This window comes from Rhincodon typus, chromosome 30, assembly GCF_021869965.1.
Source record: "Rhincodon typus isolate 14 chromosome 30, sRhiTyp1.1, whole genome shotgun sequence".
Lineage (NCBI taxonomy): Eukaryota > Metazoa > Chordata > Chondrichthyes > Orectolobiformes > Rhincodontidae > Rhincodon > Rhincodon typus.
The window spans coordinates 16,775,882-16,787,765 of record NC_063361.1 but is presented as its reverse complement, the minus strand read 5'-3'; the positions used below and the strand labels follow the sequence as shown (position 1 = coordinate 16,787,765).

Below are 11,884 nucleotides of genomic sequence, written 5' to 3'. Positions count from 1 at the left end.
CACACACACCACACCCCACCCCACACACACACACACCACACCCCACCCCACACACACACCACACAGGGGGAGAAAAGAATAAAACATGGGTGTTATGGACAGAAGAAAAACTAGGAAAACAGTTCAGTGGTCTCTATTCATAGGATCTACTGCAATGGTTCTTGTGTTAATTACAGCACTGCTTTTCAGCAATCCTTCTGTAGATCATTTCACAGGTTTGCAGGAGTCACAGGGGTCGCTGGTTCAAACCTTCAAAAGGTCTCTAACCTATTAAAATTCACGGCTTACAGCAGTCGCTGGAGGAAAGATAAAGTGGCTTTCACTGTACAGAACAGAGAGAGCTCCTGAACTGGTGTCGATCAGAAGGCTTCTCACTCTCTTGTTCACATCCCCAAGCTTTTCAGCTATCCAAGAACTAAGCATATGGCTGTTGCCAAGCAGATGACCTCTGGCATCAATAATTGGTCGCTGGTCCACAGATCAATCAGCTACATGATACTGGCTGAATCTCGTCCCCGTTTGTCTGCAAACTACATTTCAACTACTGCTTGAACAAGCAGCTATGTAAATGGGGCTTACAATTAGTCCCAGGTTACTTGCTTTTAAAAACTGCTGTAACTGTTCTGCGATCCTACGCAGCAAGATGCCTATCTTACCTTGGACATGTTCATACTGACAAGCAGTCTGTGTCTGTGCAGAAGAGCATTTCAATATAAATTTAAGCTCTGGTTTAAGGACCAATGTGCTATGAGCATGCGGGAGGCACTAAATGAGCAAACAAGCAAGGATTCAGCCTGGTACAATACGTGAGCTGGTTCCCTATCCCTCTGCGCAAAGTGGTGTACTTTGCAATGGAACTCTGTGCTTCCTTAGAAACTTGCTGGTGGATTGGAGTGGTAGCATGCGGATCAGGAAGGATCGGCAGATACCAATGTGCGAGGATGAGGGGTGCCTGTGGCTGGTGTCCATGGATCATGCCCCGAGTCGCTGTTTGGAGCTGAGCAACATGGAAGCTACTTGTAGCCAGCAGTGAGCTGGAGTTGCCTGGTACCCGCTCCAACTTCCACAGCCTGGATTCTCAGTGTCTGGTTTACTTGGATTGTTTGCAAAACACGAAGTTGTTCATCAATGAGGTGAGCTGTGCCATTAATAAGGTGGTTAACAAGTTATAATCCCCTACCCCCCTTAATAGAAACTCGTCTTGGTGTCCAGCAGATGCACAAAATTTGCAACAAGACACTCCTAATGTGGAGATAGTCATTGCCAGACTTCTCACAGAGAGATTCTGCCACATTTCTCAACATAACCCATATGGCTCAGATACCTAAAAGGTTCTGCCCTATGGCTTGTTTGAGTCAATTTAACAGAACATTTCTGCTCTGCTGAGGTTAGGTACGCAAATTACAAAACCTAAATATTCCTTAAAGATTCTGGGATACTTTGCATCTTATTGGTTAAAGCTACCATATTGATATTTAATATGTTTGAAACAAAAGCAGAAATTTCTGGAAAAGCTCAGCAGGTCTGGCAGCATCTGGGGAGAGAAATCAGAGTCAACGTTTCGGGTCAAGTGACCCTTCGTTGGAAGGATTTTATTAAAACATTTCAGCTGTTTTTACAATGTGAGAGGCCCTTACCTAAACATGCATTTACAGATCTGTTAAATTCGATCCAAAATTTGTTTATTTCCATCAAGGAAAATATCCTCTGGCATTTTTGACCCCTTTCATAGATGTGTCAATTCAGCCTTTAAACGATTTTTGTGAGGCCAGTTCAGCTAAGTGCAAAACCTATCCATCGTCTACAAGCCACATGTTAAGGAGAACGATGGAATACTCTACACTTGCCTGGATGTCCGTGATTCTAGTAGCAGTCAGGAGGTTCAACAAAGCAGCCTGCTTGATTGGCACCTCATCCATTACCTTCAACATTCACTTCCTTCACTATCGACACAAAGTGTGTACCATCTACAAGATTCATAGCAGTAACTTACCAAGGCTTCCTAGACAGCACCTTCTAACTTGCAATCTCTACCATCTAGAAGGACAAGGACAGCACATGCACGGGCATACCACTACCTACAAGCTCCTCTTCAAGTCAACACACTGGGAACTATATTGCCATTATTTCAATGTATTGGGTCAAAAACCTGGAACTCTCTTCAAAGCCACACTGTGGATGCCCCTACATCCAGAGACTACAGCTGTTTAAGAAGATAGTTCATCACCTCTTTCTCAAAGACAATTAGGGATGGGCAATAAATGCTGACCCAGGCAGACACAGTCAATGACACCCACATGCCATGACTAAATAAAAAGAAATTCTGAAGACAACTCATATTGGACTGGAAACATTAACATTCCTTAGCTCTCCGTAAATGCTGCCAGATCTGCTTTCTCCAGCAGTTTCTTTTATTTCACATTTCCAGCATCTGCATTATTTTGTTTTACAAAAGTGGTGTTTTTCAATACAATTCACCCAAAAATTAACCAGAACCATTTGCTGAATTTCCAGCACAAACAAACAATGTCCACAGGAGATACAATATATTTTGGCACCAGTTTACAAAATTGTGCAACAGAATTGGTCCCTACCTTGGGAACCACCCCCGCTACAGACTGAATTAATCACCATTTCTGCTAATTTCTGGACCTTCAAGGAGGCTCGCAAAAAATTAAGCTGTTTCTTTGAACCACACGGATGCAAACAGACGAGCCCTAAAAGCTTTTCAGTGCAAGTTGAACCGATGCAAGTTTGACCAATGTAACTATGAGATGGTTTTGTACAATTGCTTTTTGTAAAAACACAGTCATTTTCAGTTACTTTCATTTCGGCTAGGATTTTACCATTAGTGTACAGGTCCTGATGTACTGTGGAAATATGTGGAGAGGTGATGAGACCTGCCCCACATTTTATTGTTGACAACTAATTAAGACTCAGGAGCTGCTGGCCAACCATAGACAATGGTAAGTTTTCAAATACAATGCTATGCACTTTAAAATATTTGGAAGTGAAGGGTCTGTTTTCATGCTGTATGATTCTATGACTCTTTTATATACTTAAGTAGGCTGACTAAATAACCAAGACAAAAGGTATTTGAGCAATCTATGTCTCTAAAGGGAGAGTACAGTGTGTTGAGTTAATCAGCAAGACTCAGAATCCCTAGAGTATGGGAGCAGGCCATTTGGCCTATCGAGTCCACACCGACCCTCTGAAGAGGATCCCACCCAGACCCACCCTCTACACTATCCCTGTATCCCTGCATTTCCTGTGGCTAACCCACCTAGCCTACACATCCCTGGGCACTATGGGCAATTTAGCACAGCCAATCCACCTAACCTGCACATCTTTGGATCTTGGGAGGAAACCTGAGTACCTGGAGGAAACCTACGCAGACATGGGGAGAATGTGCAAACTCCACACAGTTGCCCGAGGTTGGAATTGAACCCAGGTCCCTGGTGCTGTGAGGCAGCAGTGCTAACCACTGAGGCAGGTGCCAGCGACTTGTCATACAGTATATAATAAATGTACAATAACAGCACATTGATCACTAATTACCTGAGGGTGATGAGGCTGAATGTTGTAACGGTTTATTAATCAATCAATCAACTCTTTCAAAAAGTTCACCAAGTACCTTTAGACAGCACTTTCCAAACCCATGACCACTCCCATATAGAAGGATAAAGGCAGCAGATACTTGGGAACATCACCATCTGCAAGTTCTCCTCCAAGCCACTCATGATCCCGAGTTGCAAATATATCGCTGTTCCTTCAATGTCATTGGGTCAACATCCTGGAATACCCTCCCTAACAGCATTGTGGGTCTACATACAGCACATGGGACGTCATGTTGATGCTGTACAGGACGTCGGTGATGTCTCTTCTGCAGTACTGTGTACAGTTCTGGTCACCCTGCTTTAGGAAGGATATTATTAAATTGGAGAGAGTTCAGAAAAGATTTACCAGGAGGTTGCCAAGACTAGAAGGTTTGAGTTACAGGAGAGGCTGGACCGACTGGGACTTTCTCACTGGAGTGTAGCATGTTGAGGGGTGGCCTTATAGAAGTTAATAAAAATCATGAGGGGCATAGATAAGGTGACTAGCAAAGGTCTTTTCCCTAGAGTGGGGAGTAAGCATATTTTTAAGGTGAGAGGAGAAAGATTTAAAAGGGACCTGAGGGGCAATTTCTTTCCCCCACGCAGAGGGTGGTTCCTATGTGGAATGAACTGCCAGAGGAAGTGGTGGGTGCAGGTACAGTTACAACATTTAAAAGATGTTTGGGCAAGTACACGAATAGGAAAAGTTTAGAGGGTTATGGGCCAAATGCAGGCAAGTGGAATTAATTTAGTTTGGGAAACTTGGTCAGCATGGACGAGTTGGGCTGAAGAGTCTGTGTCTGTGCTCTATGACTCTAGCTCACCAAGGGCAACTAGGGATGGGTAATATATGTTGGTGTAGCCAGCGACACCTACGTCCCATGACATAGTACAGCACAGCAATGGGCCTTTGGCCCATGATATTGTGTCGAACATGTCACCAAATTAAACTAATGCCTTCTGCCTGCCCTTGGTCCATATCCCTCCATTCCTTGCATATTCATGTGCTTATCTAAAAGCCCCTTAAACTCCCCTATCATATCTGCCTCCAACACCATCCCTGGCAGTGCGTTCCAGACGCATACCACTCTCTGTGTAAAAAAACCTGCTCCTCACATCTCCTTTGAACTTTCCCCCCTCACCTTAAATACATTGCTCCCTTTGTGTGTTGAGATGTCCAGTGATCCTGAAAAGCATTATCTAAATACTCATTTTTTTAAGGTTATAACTGCAAAGCTAAAAAAATTAAATCGCAATGGAACTAGGAACACGAGCAATAGCTCAGCATAAATTTCACAATAAATGAAAAGCAGAATACTGCAGATGCTGGAAATCAGAGATAAAAACTGCAGCCTTACCTGCTGATATTTTTGAGTATCTTCTGTTTTTATTATAAATTTCACAATATTGGTCAGGTCGGTTAATATGTGTTTGTAATAGTAAGATAACAACTTGTACTTAGTGTCTTTAATGTAGCAAAATATTCCTTCAGATGAATATTATCAAACACTGAACCACATAAGCAGATGTTAGGGCAGGTGACCAAACGTTTGGAGAAAAAGATAAATTTTAAAGAAGCATCTTAAAAAAATAGGACATAGAGAAGTAGAGGGATTTAGGGAAGGAATTAATACATTTAGGCAGTAAACAGCTGAAATGGTTTCAGAAATAATATGCCAAAACTTTGCTACAATCAATTTTTGCACATATTAATCCTTGTTGCTTTTCCCATCAACTACAAAATCCAGGCAAATAAATATTATAAAATGGTGAAGGGAACCAAGCCGAATTTAAATAGTTATGTGTCAACATTCAAAAAGAACTTCCAATTTTTGACCCTGTCACACAGAATACTTAGAACTCTTCCCTTAGTCACCTGACTTTAGACCAACTCACAAATGTTTCCACTCAAGGGATTATTTCAGCGACTGTAACACTTTAATGACAGAATTAAGTAGCATCATATCAAGCTAAGTCTTAGACAAAGATGTGTTCTGTTTATCCTGCGATACCTCAATTTGTACTAGTTTCCAAGTCATAAATTAAGAGCCTGGAATCCAATGAACGTCATGGACTGATTTGAGCTTTTCCACAGCAACTGATTTCAGAGACTGATTAGATAGAATTTTGGGACTCATAGGGGTTTGTTTTGATGAAAAGTTAAAAACAAGCACAAATTGGGTCTGTGCTAATAAAACGCCTGTTTGAAAGTCTGATTTTAGCCTGTAGCTTTTAAGTGACTGATGAATATGGTTTGAACTTGCCCGGAACTGTTACATCAGGTACTAGCTCCATGTGCCTTCTGCCGCTGAAATACACTGCAACACTTTTCAGGATGGCTCAGGAACAAAGACAGAGGATGCTCACGCTCTTGGATGTGGCACTGAAGGTCATGAAAGAGAAGGGATGTGTTGGAGCCACAAGGGGGCAGAAGTTCTGTTAGCTCTTCATTCCCTCTTTTCTGCATTTGCTGCCTCAAAACCTCCAGACCTCACGTCTTTCTCGCGTTCCTCATCCGAACTAAGGGGGAACCCAACAAGATGCCCAACACTAAGGACTCCCTTTTCTCCAATTCCTCTTACACTTAAAGCAAAGTAGCACGACACTCACTTAAGAGAAATCCTCAGAGATTTTGCAAAATACATTTTGATGAAGTAATGGAAAATATGTCATAGATGATGTCCCAAAGTTTTTCAAAGGGCTCAGGAAATGAACAGTGTAAGCTGACCCTGGCTTTAGGCAGTGTTCAAACCCTCAGTGGAATTCTTTTGTTATTTATTGTTAGGACAGCCATTACTGCTAACCTCCAATTTCCATGTAGCCTCTTCCATGACTGCTAAACAGAAAATATGTTGTTAATCAGACCACACTAATAGTCCCTCAGGGAGCTGTTCCTTTTGTACACTGACTCCTTCACCAAGCTGGCATTCTGTCTCTGCCCCACCGCAACCCCGTTTGTCTCCTCTGCCTCTGGTGTTGCAGTTGAAGACCCCATCTTGGTCAACTTGAAGGCTTAGTATCTAAAATATCTGGGCCTTATTTCAAGCAGGTTGGAGTATAAGAATAGGGAATTCTTACTGCAACTTTGGTGAGACCACAACTGGAATACTGTGAGCAGTTTTAGTCCCCTTATTTAAGGAACAACGTAATTTCATTGAAGGCAATTAAAGTCAAAGATCCGTACAGTATGCAAACAACCTAAGTTTCCTAAGCTAAATTAGTCCCATTTCAGAGGAAGTTCACTAGGATGATCACTGGAATGAAGGATTGTCTTATGAGCAACGGCTAAACAGGCCGGGACTCTTACCTGCGGGAGTTTATAAGAATGAGAGGTGACCTCATCAAAGCATACTGGATTCTTAAGGGCTTGACAGGGTAAATGCAAAGAGGATATTATCTCTCATAGGCGGGTCTAGGACCAGATTCCATAGCCTCAGAATAAAGGGGCCACCAAGTTAAGACTGAGATAAGGAGGAATTTCTTTTCTCAAAGGGCTGAGTGTTTTTGGAATTCGTTGCCTGAGAGAGCTGCAGGGCCATAGTGCTTCTGTATAACCAGACGGAGTCAGATAGGTTATTGATCAGTCGGGAAGCCAAGGATTGCAGGGAAATGCAGGAAAGTAGATTTGGAGAATTAAGTTTCAGCTATGATCCTATTGAATGGTGAGCAGGCTTGAGGGGCCAAATGGCCTAATCCTGTTTGTACTTCTTACTGTCTTATATAGCCTCAGAAAATAGAAATGGAAAAGAAATTCATATTCCTTTATCTTATATTTGCTTACCTTAATATCCAACACTGCGATTTCCTGCTGGTTGGTTGTTGAAAGGAGGAAGTTGTTCATCTGACTCTTCAAAGGGTCATCAACTTCAACATCAATGTCATAACATGCAGTTTTCTTCTGATCATTAGGATCCACACTGTGTCAACCGATTAGAGGAGATTCATTAACATAATACTCTGAATCATTGTACTTGGTCACTAATACAACATCTAAATTACTGCAAAATGTCACAAACATAGGTTGTATAAACCCTTGCTTACTGTATCAGCTGTAAGATAGAATTATATAATATTCAGCCTCTATATTACCGTACCCAATTTTTAAATAGAGATTCTATTGCTGTATCCAATCACTAACAGTCTGCTACTACACCCAGTCACATTCAAACAACAGCACACATTCACAGTATAGGCTATAAGTGAATACTTTTCCAGTTTGTGATACTATAGGAACCTCTTAATAGAATTTCTACTTGTAAATCACTGCCAGTCATCCCATTCCAGAACATACCACGTCTATGTAGCTAAATCCATAGTCTGATGTGATTGTGCACAGTACCAATACAACTAATTGGAGCAGATGTATACAGGGAGAATAGACTTTATCAAATTTGGTGTACAATGTACTGGGTGAGTTTCAGCAACCTGAAAACCTCACGAATAATTCCAGCCAATGAAGCTTTAGCACAATTATCAGCAACTTTGCCCATTGAGTTATATTCTACCAGTTTTCTTTGACCATTAGGCATGGGTTTCATTGCCTTTTTCATTGATTCTTTGTGGATTGAAGGCCTCACTGTGATCCTTCACTGACTTCTTTGCAGGGGTCACTGATCTATGTGGCAGATCTGCTTTACTCTCAGCAACGAGCTCTTTCTTTAAACTGAATGATGTATTTTTATATTAGGCGCAAGGTCAGGAGGTTGGTGGTCGTTTTCAATGAGAATAAAGTTACAAAATAAGTCTGTCAAGTGCTGTGTGACCTTTAAAACAATGTCCAGCATTGGTCTAAATATTTACTACTCACGTTGTTGTTGAGTCAAATAATTGTCACAGCCCTGAGCGTGACAATCAGATTATCGACACCCCCTTCACTTACCTAATCATGTGATTAATAATGATGGGATCTGGGTGCTGCAGGAGACCAGCCAACTTTATCGGAATTTCAGAGAATTTCATTCGCATGCAGTTAAAGATCTACGAAAACAGATTCACTGTTAACGAAGGAGATACAGTAAAAGACAACTATAACTGTTGTGCCTCTCAGCACAAATCTCAACTTTATTGATGACTAGGTTATTAAGGGTTCCATGTTTACGACTGACCTGGGACTCCTTAATGAAGGGTTCACATGGATTCCCATGTTGAAATTGTGCTTAAGTGGTTCGACTTCAGATGGACTGATCCAATTACAAATAAAATATAACTGTCCAAAATAACCTAATGCAGCATAAAGCAACAACTCAAGTAAATATCACAACAAACACTGTTAATTGGCAAACACTGGAAATTGGTGACACTGGTAGATCAAAAATGTTGGTTTTGGCTACTGCAGTTCTTGGTGATACGAGAAAAATGAACAAAAATATATCCTGACATATACTGCAACTTGCAGAGGCATACAGACTCTCCACACGTGACTCTTAACTGTAAACACCAACGGAAAAGTACTTCAATTTTCAGCCGTTTCTTTTACAATCAGTTCAGGCTGACAACATTGGTACAGAATACACTAACAATGTCGCTTATGTGGGGAGGTCTGGGTGTATTTAGGGAGGGGGACATACGGGACATTTCAGTAGGCGAGAGCATTCTGGTGAATTTTATTCCAGTTGGACTCACACAAGAACAGCATCCTGTGGAACAGAATGAACAATCTGACTTTAATTTCCGATAGACAAAGTTCCTAATTTCAGCCTTATTGTGTAGGTGGTAGCACATGTAGTCTGTGCAGAAGGATGACGTTAACTGATTTAAATGTAACACTAGAAGTGTCCTGGATTACGTTGCATGATTTGTGGTTCCAGCTGGTGTAAGACCCTCTGAGAACAGTGTAAAGGAAGCAGAAAAGTGAAAAAAGGAAATTCAGCCATATTGAGGAGGTAGCTTATTATGGAATGATGCCTTTGTCTTCTTTGTCATGATGCTTACAGGAATGTCCAAGTACCCAGCAGGTGGAATTGTGTGTGTACACAAGGGTGGGAACTGATGGCGGAGACGCATGGAGCATTAAAATTCTTTATTCAGCATTTATCTTAAGATACTGCTCCTGAAAGATCATGATGCTCCGACTGAGGATTTATCCATCAAGTTTTTCCAAAATCTTCAGGCTGACAAAAGAGAATAGGATTGACTGCAATGGCTTTGAATGATAGAATCCCTACAGTGTGGAAAGAGGCCATTTGGCCCTTTTGAGTCTGCACCGATCCTCCGAACAGCATCCCACCCAAGCCCCCCACCTTATATCCATAATCCCACATTTCCCATGGCTAATCCAATTAACCTGCACATCCCTGGACACAATGGGGCAATTTAGCATGGCCAATCCACATTGTTTGAATTCAGGGCTTCATACAGCCCACTGTGCCTACGCTGGCTCATTGGAAAAGCCACAGACGTTTACAACACAGAGCAAGGCTAATTGGCCCATTGTGTCCATTTCGGTCAATAAGGATCTGACCACACTAATTCCTTTTTCCAGCTTTTGGCTCATAGCCCTGGAGGCTATGGTAATGCAAGTGGGTATCTAAACATTGCTTAAATGTTGAGAGTTTCACACTTAACCACCCTTTCAGACAGTCAGTTCCAAACTCCCACCACTCACTGAGTGAAAAAACTTCTCAACTCTCCTCTTAGTCTTCTACCACTTAATCTCTTGCCTTGTTAGCACTCCCCAAGTTCGCGAGGACACACTTGTTTGGGTTGAATTCTATTCCCATTGCTCTGCATATCTGAGCTGTACATTGATATCCTTCTGAAGTTTATATCTATCCTCCTCTCTATTGAGCACTCTACTAATTTTACTGTCATCTACGAACTTCTTGGTCATACCTCCTACATTTAAGTCCAAATCATTAATATACACCACAAACAGCAAGGACCCCAGCACCAAGTCCTGCAGAAGCCCACTTCCAATTACAGTAACATCCTGCCTCAGCCAACATGCAACTTTTCCTTAGATTCCATGGAGTCTCACTTTCTTGACCAGGCATGAGTTTCGCCAGATCTTTGTTGACCAATGTGGACATGATGGGTTGACTGGCCTTGTTCTGTGCTGTGAATGTCTACCTTATCTAAAGTCTTGCTAAAGTCCATGAAGACTCATTACATGCATTACCCTCATCAACACTCCATGGTTACCTCCTCAAAAAATTCAATCAAATTTGTCGAACACAACCTTCCTTTAGCAATATGCCGAATTAATCCATTCCATCGCGTTTTCTTCACAGCCCTACTAATATTTCCTTCATGAGGCCTTAACATGGTTCTTTGGATACACTTGCTGTACATAGATTCTTGAGAAGAATTGGATTTTAGCATAACAACACAGAAACGAAAACATTGTGTTATTCTAACAAAAACTTGGAAAATACCAAAGACCGGATCAACACTATGGAACATCCGGAGCCTTTTATTTCTGTACTTCCTTCATGTTTCATGTAGTTAATGCCATGCATTGACTGCTCTCCAACTCTGGACAGAAGTGCCTCTGTGCTTCAGTTCACATCAGCTTAACTGCCATTTCTGAGGCTTGGATCTGCTTTCCCTCTTGGAGAAATTTCGTTGTGATCTCATTAGTTCTCCCTCCAAATTTTGAGATGAGGAACTCACAGCATTGGTGATCATGGGAGAGACCTCTGCACACATACTGCAGGTAAAAGCTGCTTGTTGGAGTAAAGTCTTTCTTACCTGTTTGAAGTAGCGATTGCAGTTGATGTATTCTTTTTCATGGCTATCCTGCAGCTTGTTCTTCTTGATGTACAGCCACAGTGCCTGCATGATATTTGCCCGTGTCTGCGTGTGGACACCCAGCAATCGTGCCAACCTGGCATCCAGTTTATACTGTGGGGGCTGAAGTAGAAGGCATTTTTATTTGCGACCATAGGCTACACATTTTGTTCAGTTTCAGAGATTATTTTATTGCTACTTCCTGACTAATGTAACATGAAATGAAACTTCCACCACTTTGACAAAGCTGTGACTGCAGACACAGGTCAAGGAAATCACTTTACCGGCAAATAAATGTATGTTCTACAGTACAACAGCTGAGGTGGGTGAATTATGAGAGTAACACAGTTCTGGTCACTATATTGATTAGGCTGGAATGTCATTTTCATTATAAAGAATATGATTAGATTTCCTTTATTATCCTGCAGCCTTGTAGACCAACAGTATTGTCTCAGCCTTTACTTAAGTGATTCAGTTAGTGCACTGTGTTTCCCAACTTATAGTTTTCTTACCATTATGGTGTGACTCCTAAGCAATAGCTGTTTTTTATTGTTTATTCA

At 41.6% G+C, this 11,884-nt stretch overlaps 1 protein-coding gene across 1 annotated transcript in view; it reads right to left on the bottom strand.

Moving 5' to 3' along the window:
• Positions 1-11,884, bottom strand: part of LOC109930580 (SWI/SNF-related matrix-associated actin-dependent regulator of chromatin subfamily D member 2-like) — a 46,318-nt gene that overhangs the window by 18,405 nt on the left and 16,029 nt on the right. Inside the window, exons 9-11 of the mRNA XM_048614758.1 lie at positions 11,286-11,447; positions 8,476-8,573; positions 7,378-7,513 (exon numbers count right to left, since the gene is read on the bottom strand). Of these exons, the coding sequence (XP_048470715.1) occupies positions 7,378-7,513; positions 8,476-8,573; positions 11,286-11,447 (396 nt within the window). The remainder of the gene's footprint in view (positions 1-7,377; positions 7,514-8,475; positions 8,574-11,285; positions 11,448-11,884) is intronic.